The sequence below is a fragment of the Mus pahari genome, chromosome 13 (genome assembly GCF_900095145.1).
Source record: "Mus pahari chromosome 13, PAHARI_EIJ_v1.1, whole genome shotgun sequence".
NCBI lineage: Eukaryota > Metazoa > Chordata > Mammalia > Rodentia > Muridae > Mus > Mus pahari.
Window position 1 is genome coordinate 1144098 of NC_034602.1, and position 12004 is coordinate 1156101.

A 12004-nucleotide genomic window follows, 5' to 3' on the forward strand; every position below is an offset into this window, starting at 1 on the left:
CCCTTGTCAAAAATCAAGTGACCATAGGTGTGTGGATTCATTTCTGGATCTTCAAGAGAGTCAGTTTTCTTTAAGGACAGTGGCCCTGGTAGGTCAACCACATTCCAGTGGCTCATCCCACACCCATGAGTATTTAGGCAACACAAGTTGGACTCAGTACATTATTTGAGAGAGAGAGAGAGAGAGAGAGAGAGAGAGAGAGAGAGAGAGAGAGAGAGAGAGAGAGAGAGAGAGGAGAGAGAGTACAGCCCAGCTGGGAGAACCTGGAGGCTAGTTCTCCTGTAAATATGTAAGCTATGCACCTTAATCTCTTGTCCTGGGGTCTGAAACCAAATAATACAAAGCTCTCAGCAGAGCCAAGCTAAGAGAGGCTGATTGGGGACAGTCTATTACCCATATTTTGTGACTCTGGAGACCAGCAGTGTGGATACAATCCATCACAGCCCTGAGGGAAGAAGAGCAGAGCCTTGCTGTTTAGTCTCAGCTTTCCCCACGATGCATAACTGCACAATACATTTGGAGTTCACATCTTCTGCCAGGTCAGTTTTGCTCAGACAGCTTCCAGATAAGAGGTCATCTGATCTCCCTTTGGAAAGCTGCCTGTTGTCCCAAAGCAGTTCAACTGCAAGCCCCCCAGGGATGTGTGTGTGGTCTGCCTGCTATTGCTCTGAACAGTAGCTTAGTTAATGGTCTGCTTATAACTGTTTGCTGCTAATCTCTTCCATGTGTTGCATTATTGAGGGATAGATTGGGTTTCTTCATGTTAAGTGTTGATATTTAAATATTGTTTTACCCCAGTTACTGATTTGAAGCCAGTCTGGGTGTTTGTTCATGACACGACACAGGAGTGTGTAATTGCCCCTATCTGTCAATTGTTGTTGGTACACAGGCACACCAGTGTGTGAACAAATACTGAGTCTGAGCTGCACCTATGATTTTCCAAGTCAGCATTTAGGTTTATTTCTTTTCAGCCAGACTAAATGCATCTTGTAGCTCAGTGGTAAAATGCTTGAGTAGCATGCATGAGGCTCTAAGTTCAGGCCTCAGTACTGGGACAGGAGAAACCCAACCCTCTACATTTGACGGGCTACAAGTGTGTAAACAAGAGTATTGCTGTCTAGTTCCATGGCAAGGGAGGATGGCACCTACACTTTAGAGTACGTATTCATAAAAGGCAGTAGTTAGTGTCAATGGGATTAAGTGGTTTTACCACAATGTATTTACATTGTGTATTTATGTAAAGCAGGATAAGGATCTAGGGAGATTTCTCAGTTGGTGAAGTGTTTATTGTGCAACCATGAGGACCTGAATTTGGATCCCCAGTACCCACTTAAAAATCTAGGTGTAGTGACATACATCTCTAACTCCAAAGCTGGGGGCTGGAGATAGGCAGAGACAAGTATTTCCCTGGAGTTCATGGGTCAGCCAGCCTTGGCAAAGGTAAAGAGCAGTTAAAGAATGTGAACCTCGACCTTCACACATAAAGAACAGAAACACTGTGTAATCATCCTTACGTGCACACATACACAAAACAAGGGTGAGGGGTGGAAAGTTTTCATGTACCTGGATATTTGTTGCTAGGTGAGAAAATGTCTTCCATCCATAAGCAGTGAGCCCTATGCTTTACTTTCTGAAAAAATGATTTGTCTCAGGAACACCTAGCTTAAAGGTCATTCATAAGAAATGAAATAGTGTGGCCATTGTAGCTGAAGGGAGCTGTTTATTCATGTGTTCACCTGTCTGGGGCACTTTCCACCCGAGGTGCTCTTGGCTGGGCAGAAGCATGGGTTTACTTTGCCTTGTTTCCTCTCCCACAGGGACACATGGAAGGGGAAGTGTGGGGGCTAGCAGCACACCCACTCCTGCCCATCTGTGCGACAGTAAGTGATGACAAAACACTTCGGATCTGGGAATTATCCTCCCAGCACCGCATGCTGGCAGTACGGAAACTTAAAAAAGGTACATAAAACATCTCCTTGCAGGTAAAGATGTCTGTTTACAGGCAACAGACTATGTTGGGTTCACTCATTCACTTACTCATTCAACCACTGTTTAATGAGAGCACCTGTTTCAATCCCAAAAACATGAGCAAGGTAATTCAGGTTCACTGTGCACTGAAGATTGAGTGCATGGAGACTGTCCAGAAAGCTGGTCTGATCTCAGAGTGCCCCAGCCTCATTCACTTTGCTTGAACTACATGTGCTTGTTTGCCCCTGTGTTCTCTTCTCATTGAGAGCTGAAGTGTGTCAGCTTATAAAAAACAAAACAACGGGAGAAAAACACTAATTACATCTGTGACTAACAGTCCCCAGAATTTATGGAAAGTAAAAAGTCAATTTGGTAGAAAAAAATATTTTTGATGTCATAAATGTGTGTTGGACATCATCTGCCAAGAGATAACGGTTCAGCAAATGCTTCTTGAGTACCTCTGTTGTCAGGTCCTAAGATCCCACAGAGAGCAGTCTCATCGTTAGAGTCAGATACAGACAAGGTTTGAAAGGAGTCCCAGCAGCAGCTGGCCTGCTTACTCAGATAATTTGAGAAGGGCCTAAAAATAGGATTCTTTATAAAGGAGTGGGTAGGGTTTAAAGAAATGACAAGGAACATGCACTGTGGTGCCACCAGTAACTGCAGGTGTCCTCGCAAGTTCTGAGCTTTAAAAGACAAAAGGACAGAGTGGTTGGTGGAGTGTCTGAGATGGTGGCATTTCAGAAGGTGCCTGGAGGATCAGACAAATCAGCCTGCCAGTTCTCTACCTTCCTGTCTTACAAACTCCATCCTGGACCCGCCCAGACACCAAGAGGTCAGGGGACCTCTGACACAAACCACTTGGGCCAGCTTCAGGCAGAGAGTAGATGAAGATCCCACATGAGCAAGAGGCCACAGAAGCTCAGCTCAGACTTGACATTTAGCACTGCTTTCTTAGGGAAGCAACAAGAGAGCTGAGCCTTGAGGTCTAACAAAAATTCTTAAGACAGGAAAGACTGAGCTCTGGGCCCTGTCCTTTTGATATTTGTACTGGGTCATTCTGTATGCAGAGACATAAGGGCATATTCTAAAGGAACAATGCCAAATGAAATCATACTGACTGGTAGTATCAGTGTGAGCCAGAGACCACACTGGCACATCACCTTTATACTGCAGAGACCTGGTGAATAAGGCCACCGTTCATATCACTTACAGATCAGGAAATGGAGACAGATTACTATAGTAACTTTGTCCAGCATCATCTACCTAGTGAGTAGTGAAGCAGTGCACATTGCAGCACGGTGGCCTCATGCCTGCACACTGGTTGCCACTATCTTCCCACATAGCCTCGCTTTACCCTGGACTCTTACAACATGGCAGCGGGTGGGGCAAGGATTTCAACTAAGTTCAGAGCCATGCTCTGAATAATTGAATCATTTGCCCACTAACTTGCATTGTAAAATGAAACTAGTGCCTTATGGTAGAAGCTAGTCAGTGGACTTTATTCTTTAGGTTAAATATTGGTTCAAAAGAACAACTGTTGCTGCATCTTAGATAACAATTCCTCCAGTTTCCCTTGCTATCCTGGTATAAATATCTCTCCTTTTGCTCTAAACCGTGGCCTAAATTGTATGGTAAATTATGGTTCACCTACCCTGATGACTGTCCCCAGGGCTAGCTGGTCTTTTCGCTATCTCACTACAGTGACTTGACAGACAGAAGGTAAGCATTAACTGGACAAATGAGTAGAGAGATTGCTTACATAAGCCAGTTCAAAGTTACTAGCTTTACATAGCTTCACCATCTATCAGCACAGGTGTGGCTCCCTTTGGAAGCCAGATTGAGCTGTTCCAGCACAAAGCAGCATGGCTTGGACTGTGTCAACTCAAATCTTCTACCTCTTGACTGCATTATAATCCATGAAACAGAAAAACTAAAATTAAGAGGGTTTCTAAATTTAAAAAAAAAAAAAAAGTGTTTTCATTCATGATGTCCAAAAAACGGTTTCTAGAAATTTTATTGGAGAACTCATGTTCTTAAATGTGTCCTCTTTTCTCAGAGAGCTATGTTATCTACCTAACCCTCTCCTACACTAACTCGCCCTATCTACCTTAAAAAGCCCAGATACTCCAAGATAAAGAAAAATGAATGGAAAAACATTATGGAAAATAAAAATGTATTTTAAGATTTATTTTTTAATTGTGTGTATCTGTGTGGCGGTATGTACATGTGCATGCAAGTGACCAAATAAGGGCATGTCAGATTACTTGAAGCTGTAGTTACAGGAAGTTGAGAGCCAACTACTGTTATGGGTGCTGGGAACCATACTGAGGTCCTGTAAGAGCAGCAAGTGCTGTCAACCTCTGAGTTGTTTCTCCAGCCCTAAAATATGATTTTGATATACTCTGGAGGGAAGAAGACATTTAAATTATACTATTTTTCAAAGATTTAAAAATATACATTTATTATTTTGTATGTACACACATACACATGAAATCTACAGACAACTTTTGGAAGTCGGTCCTCTCCTTCTACCATGGATTCTCAGGTTCAATCTCAGGTTGTCAGACTTGCATAAGAAGTGCTTTTACCCACAGGACCATCTCACTATTCCCCAAATCATGACATTTTAATTCCCACCTGGGTAGCGGTGCTAAAGGCCCAGTTACATGTAAGCATGTGACTGCATACACATGCATATTTCTCCTGTGTCTCCATCTGCTTTACTCAACAGCTAAGTGGTCAATTATGATTCTCTTGGGTCCTTTTGTAGGAGGAAGATGTTGTGCTTTCTCCCCTGATGGGAAAGCCTTAGCAGTTGGATTGAATGATGGAAGTTTCTTGGTGGTGAATGCTGACACAGTGGAAGACATGCTTTCCTTCCACCACAGAAGAGAAATGATCTCTGACATAAAATTTTCAAAAGGTGAAGATGGCAGTAATACTTTTTTAAAAAAATAAATAGTAATCTTTAGACCATTTTTTTAATATAAAAATGGACTGTTCTAAAAGTTTCTTTGACCTTTCTCCCACCTCAAAATCTTAAGTTCCTCAAGGTGAACTTGTGTTCTGTTACTGTGTTGCTGTTAACTACATACTTGTCTCTATAGATACAGGAAAATACCTTGCTGTGGCATCTCATGATAACTTCGTGGATATCTACAACGTACTTACAAGCAAGAGGGTTGGCATCTGTAAAGGAGCTTCTAGTTACATCACACACATTGACTGGGACTCTAGAGGTAAAACAGGTTGTGGTTTTTAAGATAAAACTTAAACTCATGCATCATTTCCAGAGAGAATGGAATTGGGTTTTAGTGAAAAACAGGAAGAAGCCCCATGGCAGTGTATGAGGATAACCCAACAGCCCAGGCTAACCTGACCACCCAGGAGCAGTTACTGTTAACATTTTGGGAATTTTTCTATTCCGTAAGCATCTCATTATTAATAGAAGTCACTGTGGCTTAAGATCAAGAAAGCCTGTGGTACTTTGAGTTGCCATGCTTTGGGTTGCGTATCATCTGTCCTTGCTTTTACCTACTCATCCTTCCTGACCAGAACTCTCTCCAGGAATTCAGCCCCTGATGTCTCAAGCAATTTTCAGCCGTCAGCAGAGATAGAAAGCTATATTCAGCTTGCCTGAATTTATCTTTCTCCAATGTACCTAGCTTCCCCTTTGTGTCCGCCAAGTTACTTCCACAAAATCATGAAGGCCTGTCTATTTAATACATCTAGCATCTACCATTTGCAAAGTCTTAAGTCAGAAAATGTGGATCTAGAAGTAAGACATGGCTTCTATTCTCTATAAACCTTACAACTTAGTGAGGGAAATGGGCTTGTTCTGAAAGAATGTAAGAACACAATGTCGTAAGCATGGGATGAGAAGTTCTGAGTCCCTGTGAGTGCTACACAGCATGTCACCGTTAGATTCTTTCTGGAGACATGGCTGATGCTAAGAGACCAGAGCATGCGTTCAGGAGTGGGCAGAATCCTCACTTGTAAAGAAGTCATAGTCTCTTGTGGTAGGAAAACAGCAAGTGCTGTATCTGTTCTGAGGAGATAGCTCCAAGGAAAATCCAAGATGTCTTTGTAGGTATGGCTCACCAGATAGCAAAGTTAAGAAGGGGGTCACCCAGCAAATGGAATGTGGTGCCAAGCTGGGAGGAGGACCAGTGGATGGTTAAGGAGTGGTGAGGAACCCTTGGCTGAGCGGGTAGAAGGAAGGGATGTGGAAATCCCGACAAGGATAGAGTCAAAAGGGTCTTCCATCACACCCATCCATGCTGAGCTTGCTCTGGAGGCTCTGGGTAGCTGCAGGTTAGTCTCATTGGGGCATTCCCAAAATCAACTGATAAAAGTCAGAGAGAAAGCCAGGCGTGGTGGCTCACGCCTTTAATCCCAGCACTTGGGAGGCAGAGACAGGCAGATTTCTGAGTTTGAGGCCAGCCTGGTCTACAGAGTGAGTTCCAGGACAGCCAGGGCTATACAGAGAAACCCTGTCTCAAAAAACCAAAAAAAAAAAAAAAAAAAAAGTCAGAGAGAGGCAACAAGAGTCTGACCCAGGAAGAGGTCCCTGCAGAGACACTGCTATTTTTATTTAATTAGTTATATTTAATAAATATGTAGTTATTTAATAAATCATACTTTATTTTAAGTATTTTTTGAGATAGTCACAGACTGGACCAGGCAGATGTTTAGCTGTGCTGCACTAGAATTTGAACTTGTTTGAGCTTTATAGCCTGTGGGAGTTTTTGCAGTACAGTCAGTAGAAAGGAAAACGTAACTTATTGTAAACGGTGCCAGTCCCAACAAGGGCAGGGGAAATCACATAAGTCCCCCTGGCTTTCAGGTCAGACAGAGTCAAGGGCATGAGATGGGATCTGTGGTCAGCAACTTGAGTCTCCTTACCTTCGTGAGGCCAAGAATCGAGTGGGAAGAGCTGCCTCTCACCACCTCTTCTTCTGTATTCTCTGCTCTATTGTCTTAAAGACTCAAGAAGGCAGTGATGTTCCTATTCCTTCTCTCTCTGTGTAAGATGGAGTAAGATGACTGTTCTGAGTTCACTGCACACACCACCATATACTGTGTGTTATGTGGAACATTGACTCCCTTCCCTAGTCATTGCTAGGAGAATGAAACCCTTCAGCCATTTTATGTTGGAAGTGAAGGAGCAACGGAAAAATGGAATGTATGAAAATTTTATTTGGAAGAGTTTAAAGTAATTTCAAATGCAAAATATATAAACATGTTATCATTATTAAATATACCAGCTCGTGCACAGAGCAAATTCTCATTGTTGTATGGCTATTATCATTACTCACCTCCAAAACTCACTTCCTCTTGTGAGACTAGAATTCTCAACCCAGCACACAGTAGCTCTCCTGTGCTCTCCCAGCACACAAACCACTCCCTATGCTTGGCCCAGATGTGAGGAAACTCATCCAGCACTGCTGTGATCACACCTTCCAGGCAGATAGTCACAGTGGAGTCTTGGGACAAGCCAGTGCCTCAAGGACAGGGAACAGGAAGAGAGATAAGAGTAAACAGCTACTTTCTCTATGTACCTCATCTTAGTGAAATCACACAACACTGTCTTCTCATTACGACCTCACTTCCCTCCACATGGTATCCTCAGGAATCATCCATGCAATGTCCTGTGTCAGAATTCCCTTAAGGCAGATGATAATGGGCTATATGTCTGTCCCACATTTTGCTTGCGTGTTTATCTATTGATACACACCTAGGTTGCCTCCACACTTTAGCCATTATGTCAATGCTTCTATGAATCTTAATGCACAAGTATCTTTCCAAGACCCTGCTTTCAGTGCCTTGGGTATATGCCCAGGAATGGAGAAGGTGGATCTCATGGTCGCTAGGATTGTTGTCAGTGTTGTTGCTAAGGGAGAGAGGGAGCACTGAGAGAGGGTCTTATAAAATACCTCAAAACGGAGCCATCACACTTGAAAAGGGAGAAAGAGAGGTGCAATACCTTGCCCTTTCTTCTACCCAAGGCTAGCCTCCAGGACTGGGGAGGCACTCGGAGTAAAAGGAGGGAGAGGCCAGGATTTCTGAAGAAGCACTGACCTCTCTCTCTAAGAGGTCCTTCCGTCAGTGAAGGTGTCAGACCAGTGGTCCCTATAGTTTTAGAGCAAGTAGAATATGTGTCATCTCTAAAGTCTGTGCCATCTGGAGAATAGGAGCAGGTGCACCCATACCACTTGCCTACTTTAGCTACAGTCCCGTCAGCTGTGAACTCTACGTCATTCAGATATGCCAGGTCCCAAGGTGCTACATCTCAGGAAAGTGCCATGCTCCTCAAGACCAGCCTAGCTTTTGATAGCAGAGACCCTGAGAACATGGACAGGGTAAAGAGCAAGATTTAGATGCAGGAGTTTGTTTATTCATCTCATCAGAAGTAGTGAAAGCATTTGCCAGAGCCAGCTGGCTTGGCGGGAGTGGGGATGGTGTAGGTGTAGGCGCAGCCTCAGCTTCAGCAGCCCTCGTGACCATGGCAACCACAGCTCATTTGCTTTTGCAGGAACATCAGTGCCCCAAATGAAAGCTTATGCATGGAACACTGGAGAAAAGAATACATGGGAAGAGACAAAACACAGGATTTATTCTAGATAGCAAAAGTTCATTTCTGAAAACAGTAGGACTATATGATTTTAGGCAATCAACAGTTGGAGCCCTTACAAGACACTTCATTTCTCTTTTCATGGCAAATGGCTTGGCATTGATTTGGTTCATATAGTACATTGGTTTGATTCATGTAGTGCAATTCTGGAATTATCCTGAGTTGTACAACCATAATATGATGTGGCAACCGGGCTAACACATGTGGCTTTTGCTCTGGGTAACTGGCTCTCCTTAGCAGTGAGGACATTGGTTGGTTGGTTGGTTGGTTGGTTAGTTGTTGGTCAGTTTGGTTTGTTTGCTTGCTTGCTTGTTTTGTTTTTTCTGCCCTATTTTCTGTGTGAGCAAACTTTTCTAGTGATAAAAATGTGAATTCTGATGCTGGGCGTGGTGGCACACACCTTTAATCCCAGCACTCAGGAGGCAGAGGCAGGCGGATTTCTGAGTTCGAGGCCAGCCTGGTCTACAAAGTGAGTTCCAAGACAGCCAGGGCTACACAGAGAAACCNTGTCTCGAAAAACCAAAAAAAAAAAAGTGAATTCTGAAATAATTCAACTTCTATTACTTGGGACAATAATATATAGATGAAAAGTGAAGACTTTTTCATCTTTGCATCTGCTTCTTGTCCTCAGATTTCAGTGTGTGTGTGTGTGGGGGGGGTATGGATGTGTTTGTATGTGTATGTTTATATATGTATGTTATGTTTGTGTATGTGTTTGTGTGTATGTTTCTGTGTATGTGTGAATGTTTGCATGTTTGTGTATATACGTGTGTATGTGTGTATGTTTGTGAATATGTGTTTGTATATATTTTTATGTGTAGGTGTATTTGTGTGTATGTTTGTGTGTGTGTATGTGTGTGTGTATGTTTCTGTGTATGTTTGTGTGTGTGTATGTTTGTGTGTAGGTATATTTGTGTGTATGTATACATGTACTCGTGGGCAGAAATAGGAAGAGAAAGCAAAGAAAAAGACTCACAGCAGGTAGAGGGAATGAAAGAGTGGTGACCTAAATGTTTCTTCATGTAATAATTAAAAGAAGGGAGAAGGGCTGGTGAGATGGCTCAGTAGGTAAGAGCACCCGACTGCTCTTCTGAAGGTCCAGAGTTCAAATCCCAGCAACCACATGGTGGCTCACAACCGTCCATAACAAGATCTGACTCCCTCTTCTGGAGTGTCTGAAGACAGCTACAGTGTCCTTACATATAATAAATAAATAAATCTTAAAAAAAAAAAAAAAAAAAAAAAGAAGGGAGAAAACACATACCCATAATTATGTTTTTCTTTTTTAAAAATTTTGTTTTTAAGTCATATTATACCTTGCAAGGACCAGAAGCCCACTCAAACTAGCTCAAATTCAAAATAATGATGAAGGATAAGTTTATTGAGAGATCTAGAATGCTCATAGCCTCCAAGAGCAGGAAACAATACCCAAGGAACTGACTTTAAGAATGAACTGAAAACCAGGCAGTGGTTGCACACACTTTTAATCCCAGCACTTGGGAGGTAGAAGCAGGTGAATCCCTAAGTTCAAGTCCAGCTTGGTCTACAGAATGAGTTACAGGACAGTCAGGACTACACAGAGAAACCCAGTTTTGAGAAAGCAAAGTGGGGGGCGAGGGAGGAAGAGAAAGGAAAGGGAGAGGAAGAGAAGAGGAGAGGAGAGGGGAGGGGAGGGGAGGGGAGGGGAAGGAAGAGGAGAGAGAAAGAGAAAGAGAGAGAGAGAGAAAGAGAAAGAGAAAGAGAAAGAGAAAGAGAAAGAGAAAGAGAAAGAGAAAGAGAAAGAGAAAGAGAAAGAGAAAGAAGAGAAAGAGAAGAGAATTCATTTGCATGCTGTCCAGTCTCCGTTGCCCCCAAATGTTACTCTCAGTTCTAAAATCCACATCTCATCCCAGCTGGGCACCCACAGATTCAGCATCCCTGATGGCAACTTCCTGAGAGAAACAGATTTTTGATTGCCTATCCTAGTGTGAGTCAGGCTCCTCCTGGGTCAGTATCAGCTCACAGCGTTAAACTGGCCTTCAGTAGAGATGCTTCTTATCGAGGGGAGAGCCAGTTGATCACCCACGGATGTCTGGCACTGCTTGAGCTTTTATCTCTCTTGAGTCTCTAACTCCCTTGTTCCTCACCTAGCTAGCTCAGTATTTGGAGGTTCAATTATAAATTATGATATAGTTAGTAAAATGAGCTGTTGAGATGCTATGAGAACTACAACCCTCTGAGTTTTCTGTCTAGTACCATCTATCTCAAAAGTCATTCAGAAAAATGGCTTCCCTGCATTTTGTTTCCCACATATTTTACAGCCATTTTTGAAAGTCCTAATAATATAATTTCTTTGCAGATTTGTTTAGTTCATTAGAAAAGTAGGAATCTAATGCTAAGCAGGGAAAGTGCCTTTAACCGCCCTCATTTCTTGCTTTGTTTTTCTCCATTCTCCTATTTACCACATAATCTGCAAAGCATGTCTATTTCACATGCCCCTCTTTCAGATCCTTCAAGCCTCAGAGTCTGTGCGGCCTCACCCCCTGTCATGTGATAATTTACCAAATGAAAAACTATTAGTATCAGCAGTGAAGGGACTGGAGAACTTCATTTCTTAGTTTATCACTTGAAAACACTCACTTAGACCTTCCTCAGGTCAGACCATGTAACAAGTGTAACAGATAACATGTAAACCACATGTATGCAAACCACAGAGGAATCTTTGGGTATTGATTTTTCCAAGAGCACCTCAAAGTTCCTAGATACACAGTTATAGGGGAAAGGGGAAATAGAATTGTATGTAAATTATTTACAGAGCAAATACATGATGTCTGGGCTGAGGCAGTCAATAGAGGGTCCTGAGTCAAGGGAGTTCCTAGTTGTGGAAGCTAGACCATGGACACATTGTGGTTCTCTAAACTATTCTCATGTCCAAGCCTGATTGAAATTTTCCATAATTAAACCATTACAGAAAAATAGTAGACACCATTCTCCAACATAGGACATTTTCCAGTCATGAAGGATGATGCCCTCAGAGGAGAATTTGGAAGCTGAATCTTTTTCAACATCAGTGATGAGATCATAGTTGTATATCAGGATGGCTGAAAGACCAGTCACTCAATTGCTTGAGGATAGCCTTTTTCTCCTTTTGAAGTTTTCAGATAAGACAAAGTTGGGAGGGTCAGTATTTGTAGTTTGCTTTGTGTATCCCTAACTTGAAAGGCAGATTTAGAATTTAAAACTAAGCAAATGTAATTCCCACATGAATCTCACTTCTGATGCCAGACTCATGACAGGCTGTTTGCCTTTACCTCTTGGTAGACAGCAGTGGGGTAAATGAGTGGAAATTTTATTTTGTAAAATTAGACCTTGAGGCTGGAGAGATGGCTCAGCAGTTAAGAGCACTGGCTGCTCTTCCAG

At 42.5% G+C, this 12004-nt stretch overlaps 1 protein-coding gene across 1 annotated transcript in view; it reads left to right on the plus strand.

Moving 5' to 3' along the window:
- The window catches only part of Eml6 (EMAP like 6), a 271194-nt gene that overhangs the window by 217869 nt on the left and 41321 nt on the right, over positions 1 to 12004 (plus strand). The window contains exons 21-23 of the mRNA XM_021210974.2: positions 1818 to 1959; positions 4742 to 4894; positions 5079 to 5210. Of these exons, the coding sequence (XP_021066633.1) occupies positions 1818 to 1959; positions 4742 to 4894; positions 5079 to 5210 (427 nt within the window). The remainder of the gene's footprint in view (positions 1 to 1817; positions 1960 to 4741; positions 4895 to 5078; positions 5211 to 12004) is intronic.